We start from the raw sequence: 18,070 nt of genomic DNA, 5'->3' as shown, positions 1-18,070 counted from the left end.
AAGGGAGGCTGTGGTTTCATTAGTTTCATTATGCTATGGTTGCGCAGCCTCCCAGCCCCTCTGTACACTGCTGCCCTGTCTCTCCTGCCTGATTCCTGATGGGGCCTTCCAGTCCAACAAGTTCATCCCAACCTCAGTCTTACCTGCGAAGTTCTCTGAAGCCATTTCTTGGTTTGCAAGGTTAGGGCCTGGGCATCTTCAGAGGTGACTCTTCTGTCTCTGGCTGCCCATACATTTTATGTTGGCTATTCTGTGTTGGTTTCTTAAGCACAAATAATCTATTCCCTGTCCCCTCACCCTCAGTTCTTAGAGGCGGCAAAATGTCCTTTTACTCTCTGTCTCTCCAAAGATAACTTTAGGCTTAGCAGAAATATTTATGTTTTGCATCCATTCGTTCTACTCCCCGTCCTGAAACAGCAATTCAGCTCACATTATCATTTTTCTCTTTACTTTGATCTCTATCATGACTGATGGTTGTAGTTTGGAGATATTTGCTACTGGGGTTATACACACACACACACACACACACACACATATGTATGTATATATATATATATATGTATATACACACACACACACAAACAGCACTCAATCTGAAAATCAGTTTCCCGAATCCACTCCATATATATCCTGAAAACGAGTGCGTGATTTTCATGATTTTATTTTTCCTAATGGTTGCATAGCATTCCATTGTGTGGATGTACCATAGTTTCTTTATCCCATCATGTGTTTTCAGACACTTGGGTTGTTTCCAAATTCCTTCTGTTATGAATAGTGCTGCAGTTAACATAGCAGTGGCAGATGAGACTTTTCTGTATTGTGTTTTGGGGCCTTTAGGGCATATTTCCAGGAATGGTACTGCTGGGTCACATGGAAGCTCAACTTCTAGTTTTTTGAGGAATGTCTACATTATTTTCTCCAAAAAGGCTAGATCAATTAGCGTTCCCACCAGCAGTGAATGAGAATCCCTTTCTTTCTACACCTGTGCCAGCACTAGCTGGATATTTCCATCAGAGTACGTACTCATTCTTTGTACAGCTGCCAGGGAGCCCATCCGTGTGACTATGCCCCAGTCCATCCTACCCCTCCTGTTTGATTATTGCAGCTGAACATAATGGGTCTGTCTGGGAATTGGTGAGGTGCTTGCTGCTGACCAGTGTGTTCAAAGTGGGTGATACACACCCTGGGAGTCACTGGAAAAATCCAGGGGAGGGAGTTGTGGTACCCTCAGGTGCATCTGGGCACTTTCTCTCTGTTCACTTAAAGAAGGTAGATTTTTGAGTGTTTTTATTTTTCTCCCTTAAAACAGGGAGGTAGGCCAAATAAGTTTAGGAACTGTTACTGATAGTCATGCTAGAGAGGCGCTTTATTGGAGGAGCAAGTGGAGGAATGGGGGTGGGGGTGCAGATTAGAACGGGCTAAGAAACTCATGAGGATGGAACAGTGGGACACACACACACACACACACACACACACACACACACACACACACACACCCCTCCCAATTCCATCACTATGTACAATTTCCAGTGTTTCCAGGTACACTTCATTTATGAATATACTGAAGTCACTCACTTAGGAGAGCCTCATAAAGGCTCTGAGATGTAATAATTATCTGCAATTGGCAGGCAAGTAAATGCAGGTCCAGAGAGACATGTGTTGGGATGCACAATGCACAGTTGCAGAGCTGAATCTTGATAGGTCTGAGACCTCACCCGGCACAGACAGAAGGATAGAGATGAGTACAGTGAAGAAATAGGAGTTTATTGAGGTGCACTCCCGAGTTGACTGTAAGGGCCTCTGGTAAGGCTGGAGTAGAGCTAATCAGGATTTTAATTAGTGTTGGGCGGGAAAGGTAACAAACACCAGAGGGGGGTGGTAAACTTGGTAAGGAAGCATAGAATATAGCCTGTGGGCTGCCAGGCCCAATGGGATCGGCCATGAGCCCTGTCTTCCGTGCTGGAGGGGGCAGGGTCATCTTCGATTTCAGGAATGTCACTATCTCATCAACCTGTTGTCATTTGGTCCAAATCATACCTTACAGATCTCGAGGTCCTCTTGCCTTCAAATTCTAGCATCTTGTGTCTTTTCTAGTTCTTTTCAGAAGATAGGCATGAAGGGAAGAAGTGATATGGACAGAAGCTGACAGATTCAATGAACGTTTTATTGCATGTGGACATGTGTATGAGCATGTGCATTTATTTATTTATTTTTTTAAGATAAAGGAGATCCATAAATACATGATGGGATAGGAGAGGAAGTGGGAAAGAACAGAAGAGAGAAAATGTGAAAGTCAGGGCAGGGTTTTGCTTTGTATCTTTGCTGCCAGGAATTTTCACTAAGCACTGGAGAAATCTGTACCTTACATCCAAATGGGCAAAACACCTTCTAGAGGCAATGCAGTAAATACTGATTAGAACCTCAGGGGACACTGAAAAGGCAACCAGAGCGGCCAAAGGATAGTATAGCAGGGAGGGCATTTGCCTTGCATGTAGCCGACCCGGGTTCAATCTCTAGCATCCCACATGGTCCCCTGAGCACTGTCAGGAATAATTACTGAGTGCGGAGCCAGGAGTAACTTCTGAGCATTGCTGGGTGTGACCCAAAAAGCCAAAATAAATAAATAAATAAATAAAGCAACCAGAACACTTTCATATTAGAATACATGTGATTTATGGCTTCAAAAAATAATAAAGCGTTATAAGGCATTCGGCAGTAAGCTGCAAAAGCTGAAGACGGCAGGAGAGGAAATAAGAAGAGAGGCGCTAATCCACATGTCTCCTGTGAATGTTCCAGTCAGTGGACAGCCAGGTAGATTTGGAGAATGCATGCCTTGTTTGCTGCTAAAATCTCTGTCTCCAATGCACAGCTGTCAGGTTATTAAGTAAAAAGCAGTGGGAGGTAAGACCAGTGGGTTACCTGGTTCTGGGCTAGTAGCCTATGTGGAAAGAGAATCATTTATCCCAAAGAGACTATCATTTGAATCAACTTAACACACTTCTCTGAACAGACGCTGGCTGGAGAAGACTGAGTCCTCTGATGAACCAAACAACTTACAAAAACTTAAAACCATGAATCCTGATGCACCTGCAAGCAAAGCCACCCTTGGAAAGGCCTCTGAAAGGGGGCAAAGGCCAGTCAGAGCCCCGGGGATGGTAATAAGATGTTGGTGATGTGATCTGCAGGGTAGAACTGGACAATAATGCCAAAGGTCAGAGCCTCAAGGTCCTTATTACTTAGTCTTTATGAAAGGTGAGCAGAGATAATTGGGAAAGTGCCCCCATAAACCTTATAAAGATCAAATTAAGGAGCAAGATTACAGGGAATCAAATCTCTTGTCCTGAGCTGTCACTAGCACTTAGGCAGAGTCAAACCAACACACACCATGCATTTTTTTTTCCCACCGTTAAGGCTTTTTTGGCTTTTAGACTTCTAAATCTCTAGCTTCAGACTCTACTGTTTGCAGAGTGCTCTCAGCACGGATATTAATAAAGACCACACAATTACTGATAACGACATTTCACTGCCAAATACAATCTGGGGCTTCCATGCACGGAGACTCATATAGTTTGTGCTGTTTGTCCTTTAAAAAGACGGAAATAATCCACTTTCCTTTCCTGGGTAGCCATGGAAACTAATCTCCAACATTTCAGTCACAGAATAGTAATCAAAACAACAGTATATCCTCAAGGACACCTGCTGATTTGTTTTACTTGGAAAAAAAAACTTTAAAAAGGAGAAGGGCTCAAAGGGCTGAACATACGCTCTGTATGTTGGAGACCTGGGTTTGATCCCACCCAGCATTGACGGTCTATGAGCACCTCACTCAGGAGCAGTTCCTGAGCACTGTTGAGTATGACTCCCAAATTTATAGAGTTAAAAAAAAAAGAGAGAGAACAATGAAAGTAGAGAGCTTAAAATGCAACTGCAGCTTTTCAATTCTAAGTCTCACTGACTTTTTTTTCCTTTGGGGCCACACCCAGTGATGCTCGGGGTTTACTCCTGGCTCTGCACTCAGGGATCACTCTGGAGGTTTCGAATGATCCTATGGGATTCCAGGGATCAACCAGGGTCAGCTGTGTGCAAGACAAGTGCCTTACCCACTGTACTTTCACTCTGGCCCCTCAACAACTTTTCAATTCTTTGGTACCCATGAGGCAGATGAAGAAGAGAAGGATGTGAATGGCAGATGGGGTGACTGCTTGTCAGAGGAGAGTCGGAGTCTTGTGTCTGTCCCAGACCTACTTATTTCCTACTTTCTATGATTTAATTTAATCTCCTGCCGGTGGTGCTGCTTCTGTGCTTCAGTTTATTTGGTTATTTTGGTTTTGGGGCGACGCCTGGCAGTACTCAGGGCTTCCTCCTGGCTCTGAGCTCAGGGATCACTCCAGGCAGCACTCGGGGGACCATATGGGGTACTGGAGATGGAAGATGAAACGGCCGCTGCAAGGAAAGTGACCAAGCCGCTGTACTATGCCCCCTGCACTTCAACTTAAAGCATGATTCCCCAGAACTGGAAGCCCGAGTGTGTAATTGCTGACCTGAAAACAGCTTCCTTCTCCACCTAAGACTCCCCAAGAGACCTGTCTGAACAAGGCCCCTCACTTTTAGGCTGCTCTGTTTGTATCACATGATTTCTCGAAAGCTAATGAAATCTAAAGTCAGCTAAAAGTCACCTAAAGTTCCTCAAAATCCATTGCTTGGTGCCTCCAGCTCCTCTCGCTGCTCTCCCAAACAAGTGCTCTGGCCCTTTCAGCAGCGTGATGTGTCAGAGGAGCCAGGCAGGAAGCAGCAGCTTTCCCATCACAGTTTGACAGTGTGCGGTGGGTGGTGTGGGTGATGTCATTCTCCCAACCACGACTCACAGGGAGGATGGGCATGACCCATGGAACACAGCCTCTGCCAGCACGGAGCTTGCACCGACTATTTTAAGCCATTCCCAGGCAAATCGGAGCTCAGCCTGGAGGGCTGGTCAGAATGGCCAGAAGCACCTGTTCTGGGCCACTGCCTGCCTGGAGAGCTCGGGGTGCCAGAATCCAGGCTGGTACGGGGTTTGGGGCCAACCCTTCCGAGGGTGATAGTTGGTGATGGCAGGCAAGTGCACCAGAGGCAAGAATAATGAGAAGCTGAGAGGTTGGGTAGAGGATTCCTTTCTTGATAGTAGATACACAGGACAGGTGGATTGCCTGTCCTCATTAGCAAAGGGGAGAAGGCAGCTGGAATACAGAAGGGATCTCTAAGAAAATGATGGCTGGAGGAATCAGTGGGGATGGGAGATGTGTGCAGAAAGTAGATAAAGGACCAAACATGATAACCTCTCAGGGTCTGTATTGCAAACCATAGTGCCCAAAAGTAGAGCGAGATTATGGGGAATCGTGTCTGCCATGGAGACAGAGGGAGGGTGGGAAAGGGGAGGTATACCGGGGATATTGGTGGTGGGGAATGGGAACTGGTGGAGGGATGGGCGTTTGATCATTGTGTGATTGTAACCCAAACATGAAAGCTTGTAACTATCTCACGGTGATTCAATAATTTTTTTAAAAAAAGGATTCCTTTCTCTCTTCCACCAAGAACTGGCACTGCCTCAGCCTGGCACAGCCTAACCGAGTGCTGCCTCCCTCTGTCCCCCGCAGGAGGACACGTTTGTTTTCTTCTCACCTTTCACACTGGCAATCTGACGGGAGAGGTTTCTTTATTTTTTAATTTGCGTATTGTAGCTGCTATTTTAGATGGTCCAAATGTTTCTGCTGCATCCAATTAGTATTACAGAACGGGATTCTGGCGTTGGAGAGAGGAAAGGATATAATTAAGATGCGATGTTCTTTTGGGGTCTGGATGCAAATCCTTTCCATTATTTTGGGATGTATGTTTTCAATCACATGGTTGCAGTTTACAATGTGATACAATTCTTAGAGTTGAGTCAGCACCATGGTTTTGGATGCTTCCGAAAACTCATGGAACTGGAAGCCTGTTCTCTCTTCGATGAGCCCAGTGGCAGACTTGGAGTCAAGTATGTGGGTGCGAGAAATTTAATAAAGCCCCGTAAATGATGGGGGAAGAAGGAAAGGGCAAGGGCAATGCCAGGGTGCAAATTCATGTCAATTTCCTGTCTTGACTCATCCAGAGGGGAGGAATGGACCCTCCAACCAGTCTATCACTAGCCTTCAATCAGAGAGGGGAGGATGGGGAGGGAGATGGGGCTGTGAAGCCGGAAGCGGGTGCTATGAAGCTCCAACAGTGCTCACTCTGTGGTGGCTGAAGTGACTCGTGCTGGGCCCACTGGGATTGGACACAGGGTTGAAAGTGAGCACAGGATCTCTGGCAGGACCCTACCATCAGCCCAAGCCCTGAGGTCACCCCACATCCCCTCCGGCTGCTTCTCTCACTCCCGACACCATCAAGGATCTTTCATCACACCCTGCTTCAGGAGAAAATGCAGAATATCTTTTGAGAGTCCTGGGGTGGGCTTTTCAACATCTAGAGACACACTCCCCTCTCCCAGTGGGTAGAAATGGGTGTCTCTGGAGTGTCTCTGTAAGACAGAGCAGCCATCCTGGCTGAGGATGGCCCGGGCCAGCTGGAACCTTCGGAGGTTATACTTCTGGCCTTCCTGGTCACTGAGAGTGAGGATTTTCTGCGTCAGGTGCTGGCAGACAGCTGCAGAGAGTCGGTTTCCAGAGGCAGGCTGCGGAGGGCCAAACATTTCATAGAACCTATCCAAAGATTTCCGAAGACTGTCATTCTCTGCCTTGGTCTCGGCTTGGCCCATCGAAGGATTAAGCCAGAAGTTCTCAGAGCTCCAGAAATCATTTTTCGTGGCATCTTGGTTGCTACTGTCTGCAAGACAAAACAGAGTCCAGTTGGTGAACACATACTCTGGAACATTGGAAAGTAACCAAGAGCAGCGGGTGTCTCATCAATTGAACAGTCGTCTTGCTCTGCATGTGCTGTACTGAGTAAAAGACCGGTCGAGACACAAGGATGGGTGGCTTTCTGCAAGCTGGGTGAATTCCCACTGGAACCAGATGATGCTGCCACCCTGATCTGGGCATTCCAGCCTCCAGAACAAAGAGAAAAGAAGCTTCTGTTAGGCTGCCCGGTTTGTGGATTTTGACACTGCAGCCCTAGATGACCCTGACTGAAATAACCAGTTATTAGCCTTGGCTCTAGATCTCTCCTCCTCGCTCCTCCCCTGCCCCCTTCTCCCCTGACCCCTGCTTTCTCTTTTCTTCTCTTTTCACACACGTAGAGAAAGTGCTCTATTGCTAAGCCATATAGCAGTTCTTGACACCAAATCCTTATTATTTAAGCACTGGCAGAAGCATATATCCGTTGCATGATTGTAAATTTGTTCTTAGAATATTTTAATGATTACTTTTTGGTAATTTTTCCCATTGACTACTTTTTTCATTGATTCCAATGATTACTTTTTTCCATTGGTTATTATTTTTCTTAAGACTTTTGAGTGTGTGTGTGTGTGTGTGTGTGTGTGTGTGTGTGTGTCTGTGTGTGCGTGTCTGTGTGCAGGGATAGTCTGGGTCATACCTGGTGATGCTGAGGAATCACTCCCCTGGAATGGCGTGGAGGACCATGTGCAGTGCTAAGAATTGAACACAGGTTAGCTGCTTGCAAAGCAAATGACTTACCCCTGTATTATCTCCCTGGGCCCACTGACAATGCACAGGGGTTACTCCTCGCTCTGAGCTCAGGAATTACCCCTGGCAGTGCTCAGGGGACCATATAGGATGCTGGGAATCGAACCCGGGTTGGCCACGTGTAAGGCAAACGCCCTACTGACTGTGCTATTGCTCCAGCCCCCAACAATTCTTATATTATGCATTATCAGCAGAAAATTATCATTTTAAGAAAGGGTTGATGGATTTTGCCTGATGCTAAGAGATCTGACACAAACACTGTGAGGACTGCTAATGGAGAAGTTCTCAGCACTTATATGGTTCATACATGCTGTTTCTTCATGACTACCTTTGTGACTCTTAAAAGAGTGACAAATAAGCTATGTGATTAACTAATACAGTAAGAATTGGAACTGGAGCCAAATTCAAGCTTTTGTTCTAATTTTCTCTAACTCTCTGGACACATTCGGTTTTTGGTGCTAAGAAATGAATGCTTGTTCTTCATATGGGAACCTCTTAGTTCTTTGAAATACAGAACAGTCCTATTACTATGCATTAGAACAAAATTGTTCACAAATAACCTGAAGATTGCAGAATTCCTTTTATGGTACCAGATTATTCTTATACATACATATATAACAGGCTTTGCTGTGCGGGCGAGATACTCTCAGTAGCTTGCCAGGCTCTCCGAGAGGGGCAGAGGAATCAAACTCAGGTCGGTCATGTTGGCCATTTGCAAGGCAAACATCCTGCCCACTGGGCTATTGCTCCAGCCCATGAAAGAAATAGAAGAGATGAAAAAGTTTTCATGCTCATAGATTAGAATTAGCACAGATAAAAATGGTTATATTACCTAGAACAGTAGTTTCCTTTTTTAAAAAAAAATACACACTTTAAATCAAAATATATTTTCCTTTTTTCCCTACTGTGCTATAAAGCTTTAATAAATTACTAGTGTGAATTCCATACATGCCCTACCCCTGCTATCTGAATATAAGAAAAATTTTATACTTGTCTCACCTTATTCTACTGTTTGTGGGGATTTCAACTGGGACGATAATATCTGGGATTGGAGACTGGGAGCATTTTTGTATCACTGATTGGGAAAGTGCTAATTACATTTAGTAAGGGGGTTAAGGAACAGAGCAGTCTTCCTGGCCTTGTGGTCCCTCAGTGAGAGAATCCTCGGGTGGGCTCTTCAACATCTAGACACACACTTTCCCTTCCCTAGGAACTATCTTTCTCCAGAGAGACAACAGCACCTCCTGTCCCCAGTCCTTCCCCAGGATTGAGGCTCAGAGAATGGATTCTGGAATGAGTCACTGTCCTCCCGTTGTTCACTGATTTGCTCGAGTGGGCCCAGTAACGTCTCCATTGTGAGACTTTGTTGTTACTGTGTTTTGGCATATCGAATACGTCATGGGTAGCTTGCCAGGTTTTGCCATGTGGGCAAGATATTCTCGGTAGCTTGCTGGGCTCTCTGACAGGGGTGGAGGAATCGAACTTGGGTTGGCCATGTTGACTGCATGCAAGGCAAACGCCCTACTGCTGTGCTATCGCTCCAGCCCTTGGAATGAGTAGGAAGTATATATTGATTCACGTTGAGCTCCCATGGTAAATTTGCAATCAATCCTTGCACAATGCCCTTCTCCCTGGCACCAGACCTCGATATTCCCTTATTTATTTACATTTACTTTCAGCAAGAACTCTGCCCCTATGCTGCTATTACCTACATTGGGTGGAATCTTGTTTTTGACTTCACTATGCTTCCTATCATGAACAGAACGCCACTAGGAATTGACAAGGAGAAAAAGCAGTCAGAGATGGATATGGAAACGCTTTTGCATGTGTTTTCAAGATCAAATACCTTACCAAGAGCTTACAATTGTCAAAAAAAATTGTGGGGGAGGGTGCAAGAGAAAATAGATTGCATACAGATGACTGAGATTCACACAAAGCTATGAATATTTATATATATTTAGGAATTACAGATGCTAATTTGAGTTTCGTAATCCAAGAAACCCCATTAGCAAGGAGCATTTGAAATCACTGGTTCTGTTCTGAGAAATGTCATTATTAGCCTTTAGAAATCCAAAAGTTTAATGGAATTTCTCCCAGAGAATCTTCCAGGGCTCCTCCAGAGATTGATAAATGCATAGCAGGGTTTTATCTCAGAGAAACACATTCACCTTCAACTGTAACAAGCTTTCTCTAAATGGATTTGATATTTAGAATTCTGTCTCCTTCACGCATCAGCATCAATAGCCACCCACTCTGCCTCATTAGTAAGAGTTTCTTTCTCTAGCAACTGCTAGTGAGGGTTGGAGAGCGGCCTGTGCTTTCAAAGCTGTACTGAGCTGCAAGGGACTTAAGATCAAATGAAATATATGGAAATGATAAGGATTAAAATGGAGGAGATGAACTGCATACTCTGAGCTAGCTATCTGTTGTTCAAAGGAAAGGGGTCTGCATGGAGAAGTCCTGGGACCCCACAGCTCTGGCTTATCTGCTGAACTCATGAGTTCCACGTGGCTCTCAGAAAATGCCACTGTGGGCATGAGAAGGACAAGGCGGAAGGGTGGTGGTAAGCCCTGATCATCACTGGTCATTTATTTGCACACTTCATTCCTTTTTATTTTTGGGGTGGTGGAGGGCATTGGGCCACATCTGGCTGTGTTCAGGACTTACTCCTAGCTCTGTGCTCAGGTACCACTCCTGGTGTGTTCAGGGGACCAAATGGAGTGGCAGGGATTGAACTCAGGTAAGCCATATGCAAGGCAAGTGCCTTATCCACTGTACTGCTCTGTAGACCCCTATGATGAATATTTAATACAAAGTTAGCCATATGGTAGGTTTAAATATCCAGAGTGTCATGCACATGAGTGAATGGGAACATAGGGGAACATTGGAACACCCTCTTCCTCCTCCTCCTCCTCCTCCTTCTCCTCCTCCTCCTCCTCCCCCCCTCCTCCTCCTTCTCCTCCCCCTCCTCCTCCTTTTTTTTTTTTTTTTTTGCTTTTTTGGGTCACACCTGGTGATGCTCAGTGATTTCTCCTGGCTCTGCACTCAGGAGTTACTCCTAGTGGTGCTCAGGGTATATAGGGGATGCTGGGGATCGAACCTGGGTAGGCTGCATGCAAGACAAATGCCCTACCCACTGTACTATCACTCTAAGCCCCTAAACATACTTCTTAAGGTATGGACAGTCAAACCCCTGGTTACTCCCACTATACCAACTATTCTGGGATGTTTTCTCAAAAACTGACATGATTCAAGAACAACTGAAAAACAAAGACTTTACAGTAACATAGACAGCAGAAAATTCCACAGAGTGAAAGTGATTTGAGCAACCTATACATGCAGCTATATAATAATACAGCCACTAGCCATGGGAGGAATGGAATGAGTCTAATGGGTATGTAGGCATGAAATGGCATCAGATTTTAAAGACTCGGTATGAAAAGAATATAATATGCTTCATTAATACTTTTTGACTACTAACTGTACGTCAAAATGATAATGTTGGGTAGACTGTGTTAAATAAAATATATAATTAAAATTAAGTTCCTTTATGGTTCTAAACTAGAAATTCAAACAGATCTATGTTGGTGGTTTCCAACTTCTTTGCAGCTGTGGGCGGGCAGTTGCGAACTACTCTCTATATGACGCATATTCTAATTCCAATGGAAAAAGCCGTTTCAGACATTGTAGCTTTAAGAGATTTAGCAGATTTAAGACAGCTTTGGCTTCTCAGTTACTTTCTTGATGGTTAATATCCAGGGCCCTGGAGATCAGAAGGAGGGTGATGGCTGGACAGGCATGTGCCGCAGTGGTTAGAGAAGCAAGAGGTGGTCACACGTGGTGGGTCAGCGTCTGTGGTCGTATTGATGCCAGCTGCCCCTGGAGACCACTCCTGCCAGGATTTGAGGTTGAGCCTTTGGAGGGGGTCCTGTTATCTTTAGCTTCCAACTCAGGAATTACAGGCCACCTACCAGCCCAAGCAGAGGATTGGGCCAAGTGATAGAAGGTTAAGATTGGGGGAGGCAGGGGGGAATGGGCAGAGTGATAGCATAGCAGGTAGTGTGTTTGCCTTGCATGAGGCTGACCCTGGTTCTATCCCTGGCATCCCATATGGTCCCCCAAGCACCACCAGGAATAATTCCTGAGTGCAGAGCCAGAAGTAACCCCTGAGCATTGCTGGGTGTGACCAAAAAGCAAAAAAACAAACAAACAACAAAAAAATAACCAACCCATAAATGCCAGGGGCCAGAGCAACAGTACAGCGGGTAGGGCATTTGCCTTGCAGGCGGCTGACCTAAATTCGATCCCTGGTATCCCATATGGTCCCCTGAGCACTGCCAGGAGTAATTCCTGAGTGCAGAGCCAGGAGTAACCCCTGAGCATCGCCAGGTGTGACCCAGAAAACCTTAAATAAATAAAAGTCAGAAATGCCAAGCCTGCATCTTTGGAGATGAGGGAGACAAAAAGCTCTCCCAGTAGGGAGGTATGGAGGGACGCAGGGGGACAGTCAGACAGGGGCTGGTATTAGGTGGCAAAGAACTTAGGTGTACAGTTGGACAAGTAGGGTGACACCCTTAATACCCTCCAGTTAATGGCATGACTGTGAGGTTCAGGATACCCCTGGTTATGGCTGGTATCTGAATTAATTCCTCATGGCACTCTCTCGTTCTCGAAAGTGCTCTGGGTTGTGTCAGACACCACTTAGACACGTGCAACAAAGGAGCAGATGTGACTGCGGCAGTGGTGAGAGATCTCCACCACACACCTCTGTATCCCAGGAGCCTGAGTTTGGGATGCGCAAACCAATCCCAGTGTGTGGTTTAAATAACAAGATATCGAAGCCTTCTAACCTGCTGCAAAGCAATCCTTTCCTTTCCCCTCCTTTTCCCAACTGACATTTTTTCTTGGTTAGGACAAGTAAAGGGCCTCCATTCCCTCTACGCTACAGGGAACTCTGACTCCTTCTGGCTTACTCTGGCTCTCCTGCTGGGTAATATCAAGTGCTGGGTCCAAAGACACCTGATTTCCTAACTTATTAAAAACATAAAACTAATGATAAAATAAAAATCAAGAAGCTTAAGCCTCCTTTTGTTTGCTGGCCACCCTGCTGGTTTGTAGATTTAGAACTTGCCATGGTTGGTTCCTTTAAAGGACAAGAGCCACACACAAAGAGGGGCTGTGTGTCCCTGAGTGCAAGGGGTCATTAATCCATATGCACACTTCAAAAGGATGGGTGGGCTGGTCAGGTGCTCTGGAAACCAGCCCCTTGTCTGTGCTTGTTTACATCTGAAAGCTAAAACTGGATGAATTGCCCAGAGGGGAGGTGGCATATGCTATCACGTTCTCTAGATGATGAACAGAAGCCACAGGCAGAGGCCAGGGTTCTTTAAAAAAGCACCTGCTGAGAAGGGAGCAAAATGCTAGGGGAAAAAAGCGAAGACGTGTGCAATTGCTGAATAGCTCTAAAATTAGGGGCCCAGGCAGTGAACATAGCCAGTCTCCACTGTCTGAATTGCCTGTTATCTTACTCTCCCTTGGGCATTTTCTTTTTCTAAAGAAATTAAAATGTTCTGAGGACTGGAGGGAACGAACTCTATTATCCAGGCTCACAACACTCCATATATTGTCCATGTAGACAATTACTATATCATCATATTTGCTTCAAGACTCTAATGAAGATTTCAGCATTTCAGGGAATGCTGAATCTTCACTTCTTGGGGTACAAAGTGGCATGGCAAGTATAAAACAGTCACAAGGAGGGGGCTGGAGAGATACCACAGTGGCTAAGGTGCTTGCCTTGCACATGGGCAAATCTATCACCCCGTGTGGTCCCCTGAGCCTGGTACAAGAGATCTCTAAGCATCATTGAGTATGACCCCCAAATCAACCCCCCCAAAACTAATATTATGGAAACTACTGCAAACCACATTGTCTCAATTTTAAAGAACTGACCACTTTTACACAGACATGCACTTCTTTCAGTCCACTTTTATATATAGATATATGCATAAGATATAAGGAGTGCCGGCTGGAGAGATAGCACAGCGGTAGGGCATTTGCCTTGCACGCAGCCAACATGGCCGACCCGAGTTCGATTCCTCTGCCCCTCTTGGAGAGCCCGGCAAGCTACCGAGAGTATCTCGCCCGCGCGGCAGAGCCTGGCAAGCCACCCGTGATGTATTCGATATGCCAAACACAGTAACAACAAAGTCTCCAATGGAGACGTTACTGGGCCCGCTCGAGCAAATCGATGATCAACGGGAGGGCCTTTACTTTTTTTTACTTTAATAAGGAGTGCCACTTTGTGAATGGTGGTTTAATTTTAATTATTTTTACTTCTAACCTACCAAAGTTTTGCTTCATTTCACTAATCATACGGTTTTAAATTTCTAACCATTATTGATAGGTATGAATCTGTTCCCTGTTACTCTGTTACAGGAAGTACAAATTCTATTCTATTGCCTGGTTTTCTGTTACTGCATGACGGGGGTGCCAGGGGACATGAGGCGAGGGGGTATGGGGGAAAGGGGTTGGACCACACCTGACAATGCTCAGGGCTTACTCCTGGCTCTGTGCTCAGGCATTTTCCTGGTGTAACCTCAATCCCTGGTTCGGTACATACAACAAGGCAATTGCCTTACATGCTATCCTATCTCTCCAACTCCATTACCTATTTGGGTTTTTCATTTTTTTTGGGGGGGGCACACCTGGTAGTACTCAGGGTTTACTCTCGGCATTGTGCTCAGGAATCACTCCTGACTGTGTTCTGGAGACCTTATGGGATGCTGGGGATTGAACCCAGAACAGCTGTATGCCAGGAAAATCCCCTAACCACTGTACTTATCATTCTAGCCCACCTATTCTCTCTTGATGGACTTTAGCTTGTGCGTAATTTTTCCTAATCACAATCGTCCCCCAGCAAATAGCCCCTGTGTACTGGCATAAGATTTTTTTCTGGAAATACATCTAGAAGATGAACTGCTGAGTCAGAACGTTTGCAGTTTCACACAGTTCTGCCAAATCGCTCTCTGAAGTGGTGGAAGCATTGAACTCCTACCTACAGCCTCTGCATTTTCCTGTTTCTCTATAGCTTTGCCAAATTCTCATACTGGAAGATACTTCAAATGTTTCGTATCGGGTCGTGATTCTGGATTGCTCCTAGGGCTGAACTGCTTCTTATATACACACTGGCTGTCCGTGCTTCCATATTAGAGTTTCTCACCCTTCTATGGATCCTTAGATTTTGTTTACTTCTGGTGCCCCTACCTCAGACTGTAGTTTGGTCCCCTAGTCTAATGCCGTGACCTCCCTCAGTATCCTGGGGCTCCATAGAGGGTCATATGAATCCCAGTTGAGAAATGGAGTCCTAGACTGCTGAAAGTCCTTATCATTTTTCTACTGAGTGTGTCTCTTTTCGACCAACTTTAGAATGGAACTAGGTGGGCAAAATATACGGTCCCCTTGGCCAGAAGTGAATCCCTGAGCATTTTGGGTGTGACCCCCCAAATAAAAACAAACAAAAGGATGCTTTCCATATGGTTGCTGCTGGAGGGCCTCCTCCATGATTTTGAAAAAGGCTTAGTAACTAGACGCTAAGGTCATGCAAAGGCTCACCAGCTCAGTTCTTCACACTCAGATGGAGGTATAGCCTGAGGCTTCATTGAAATCACCTCGATTGTGGGCCTGAGTACAGGGGGTAGAGCACTTGCCTTGCACATAGCCAACCATGCTTCAATCCTCAACACATATGGTCCCCTGAGCCCCACCGGGAGGGATCCCTGCACACAGAACCAGAAGTAAACCCGGATGTGGTCCAAAAACCAAAGCCAAAACACACACACACACACACACACACACACACACACACACACACACACACAAATCAACCCAAAACAAACCATCACCACCAACAAACTTACAAACACCCCCCCAAATCAGCTATTATGTCGTAGTTAAGTTCAAGGATCAGAACCTGGCCCTGGAAAAACCTTGGAGAATTAGGTGGCTGACTCCTTGACTCACTCTCTACACGAGAACCTGGGAACCTTAGACTTAGAGCTGGAAGAGGCAGCAGCACCCTTTGATCTCTCCACGTTGCCGGGTACCATTTTGCAGAGTGTTAGTAGCAAGGAGACTGTCAGGTGGGGAAGCAAGAGACAAGCTCGTTCAGGAGTCATTTGGAATGGAGAGCTGCTTCATTTTAACACAGAAACCAACTGTTTTATTTTATTTATTATTATTATCATTATTATTATTTTTTGGTTATGTTGTTTTTACCTCCCATGACTTTCCTCATAACATTTTTACATGGGAAGTTTCAGAAGACTCATCTTCCGTCCTGGCCTAGAGCATCAGGAACACTTGTGAGTGGATCTAGGTTGCTATGGCAACAGGGCTATTTTGAATTTGACTGTTTACTTCAGCAGAGTTAAGTAAATGTGAGCAGCTAATTAAGAGGATGCTTGAAGCTTTAACCTTAACCTTAACTGTAAGAAAGAATGCAGCGCTTTACAAATGATGCTTGTCATGCTGCCAGAAACATAACCAACAGGGACAGCATTCCTCTTTGCTGGGGAAACAGCAGCCCGATCCTTTTCCCCTTGCAGGGGAACGGGGCTGACTCATAGTCTGTCCAAATCCACCAGTCGATATTTCCGAATTCTAAGATCAAACAAAGGAGGAACGGAACAAGCTAGCGATCAGAACAGAGCTACTTCCAGAACTGACATCACCAGTGACACTCTTGGAGACTAGAATAGCCAGGGAGGTCTGACGTTTTTTTCGACACCAAGTTTTCTGTGATGTGTATATCTGGGTAAACAGATTTCACTTTGTATCCAATCAAGGTTTAACAGAAGTCTGTGCCATCATCGAATTGTACACAAATAAATCAGAATGTAAAAATATTACTCCCCCTTCAGAGTAATCCTCCCGGGCACAAGATCTTTTTCTTCTGTTTGTGATTTGTTTTGAACGTGGGCATTTCCGGATGTGCCCAGGGGTTGCTCTGGGTAGGGCTCAAGGGCTGCTCCCAGGTGCTGCTGGGGGACCAGATGGTGCCACACTCAAATCTGAGCCTCCTGCTTGCCTTGTACACAGCTGACCTATGTTCTATTCTAGGCACCACATCTGATCCCCTGAGCCCACTGGGAGTGATCCCTGAGTGCAGAGGCAGGATTTTGTGCTGAGCACTGCTGGGCATGGCCCCAAACCAAATAAATTGGGGGAGAGGTCACACCTGGTAATGCCTAGGAGTTACTCCCGGCTCAGCACTGAGGGATTACTCATGGGGATGCTCAGGAACCATTGGTGCTGGGGATTGGACTGCATGGGGATGTCCTGCATCCAAAGCATGGATTCTGCCCACTGAGCTCTCTTGTCCCCTCCAGCTCTTTATTTCTTTTAAATGCTGACATTACTGAGAACATTGGTGGGACCGCTTCTGCTTAGGGAATGCCTTTACTCCATCTCGAAACTTCCTCTAAATGTCCTCACTGGTGACAAATCTCCAACCTCAGAGGACAGAGTACCTTTTGGCAAACTGCCAAGAGATTTAAGAAGTGAAAACTGATAAATCATATGGCCAGAAAGCCGGGCAATATGGCATGGGGTAAAAATTAAAGTGTATCTCCAAAAGGAACTTGCTTTCCTTAGGTTTCGCCAACTTCTGAAAGCAGATACTGTGCTTTCAAGGAATCCCCTAATCCAATCTGAGCAATGACAGCGCGGCTTGCATGTGCTTCTAATTCCAAACAAGTTATTCTGAAGGATGGAACAAGGTGCATTTGAGTTCTGGCCTCCATTTAGAAGCTCATACTCATTGAAAACATAATGTTTCTGTCGTGACAGGTGAGATGCTCAGAAGCATGAACTTTGGAAGCTGAGGACTTAAGTTTGGTTCCTGTGACCGATGATGTTACCTAACATCTTTAAAGGTCCCAGGACCCATGTGCATAATGGGGGATAGATAACAATAGCTCTTCCCTTTTTTTAGGACTGTAAGAAGGAAGCCTGGAGCAATAGCACAGCAGGTAGGGCCTTTGTGCCTTGCATGCGGCTGACCCGGGTTTGATTCCTCTGTCCCTCTGGGAGAGCCTGGCAAGCTAGCAAGAGTATCCCACCCGCACTGCAGAGCCTGGCAAGCTCCTCGTGGCGTATTCAATATGCCAAAAACAATAACAAGAAGTCTCACAATGGAGACGTTACTGGTGCCCGCTCGAGCAAATCGATGAACAGCGGGAGGACAGTGCTACAACAGGGTTACAGTAAGAAGGAAATGATTTAGCAGCAGAAAGCTTTGCCTATAAATAAAAGCTTCCTAAAGAGTAGTGCCAACTGTGGAGTTGTTACGTGGTAGCATCAAGGCGTGCATCGCCTAACATTTTTGGGATTTCAGAACGTGGATTATTGATGTT

General features: G+C 45.6%; 1 protein-coding gene across 1 annotated transcript in view; it reads right to left on the bottom strand.

Moving 5' to 3' along the window:
• Window positions 1-5,585: 5,585 nt before the first annotated feature.
• Window positions 5,586-18,070, bottom strand: part of SHLD1 (shieldin complex subunit 1) — an 84,865-nt gene continuing 72,380 nt past the window's right edge. The window contains exon 3 of the mRNA XM_056121885.1: window positions 5,586-6,837. Within this exon, the coding sequence (XP_055977860.1) occupies window positions 6,398-6,837 (440 nt within the window). The 3' untranslated portion in view covers window positions 5,586-6,397. The remainder of the gene's footprint in view (window positions 6,838-18,070) is intronic.

The sequence above is a fragment of the Sorex fumeus genome, unplaced genomic scaffold (assembly GCF_029834395.1).
Source record: "Sorex fumeus unplaced genomic scaffold, SorFum_2.1 ptg000044l, whole genome shotgun sequence".
NCBI lineage: Eukaryota > Metazoa > Chordata > Mammalia > Eulipotyphla > Soricidae > Sorex > Sorex fumeus.
Note: the sequence above shows the minus strand (reverse complement) of the source record. Positions and strands in the feature narration are given on the sequence as shown.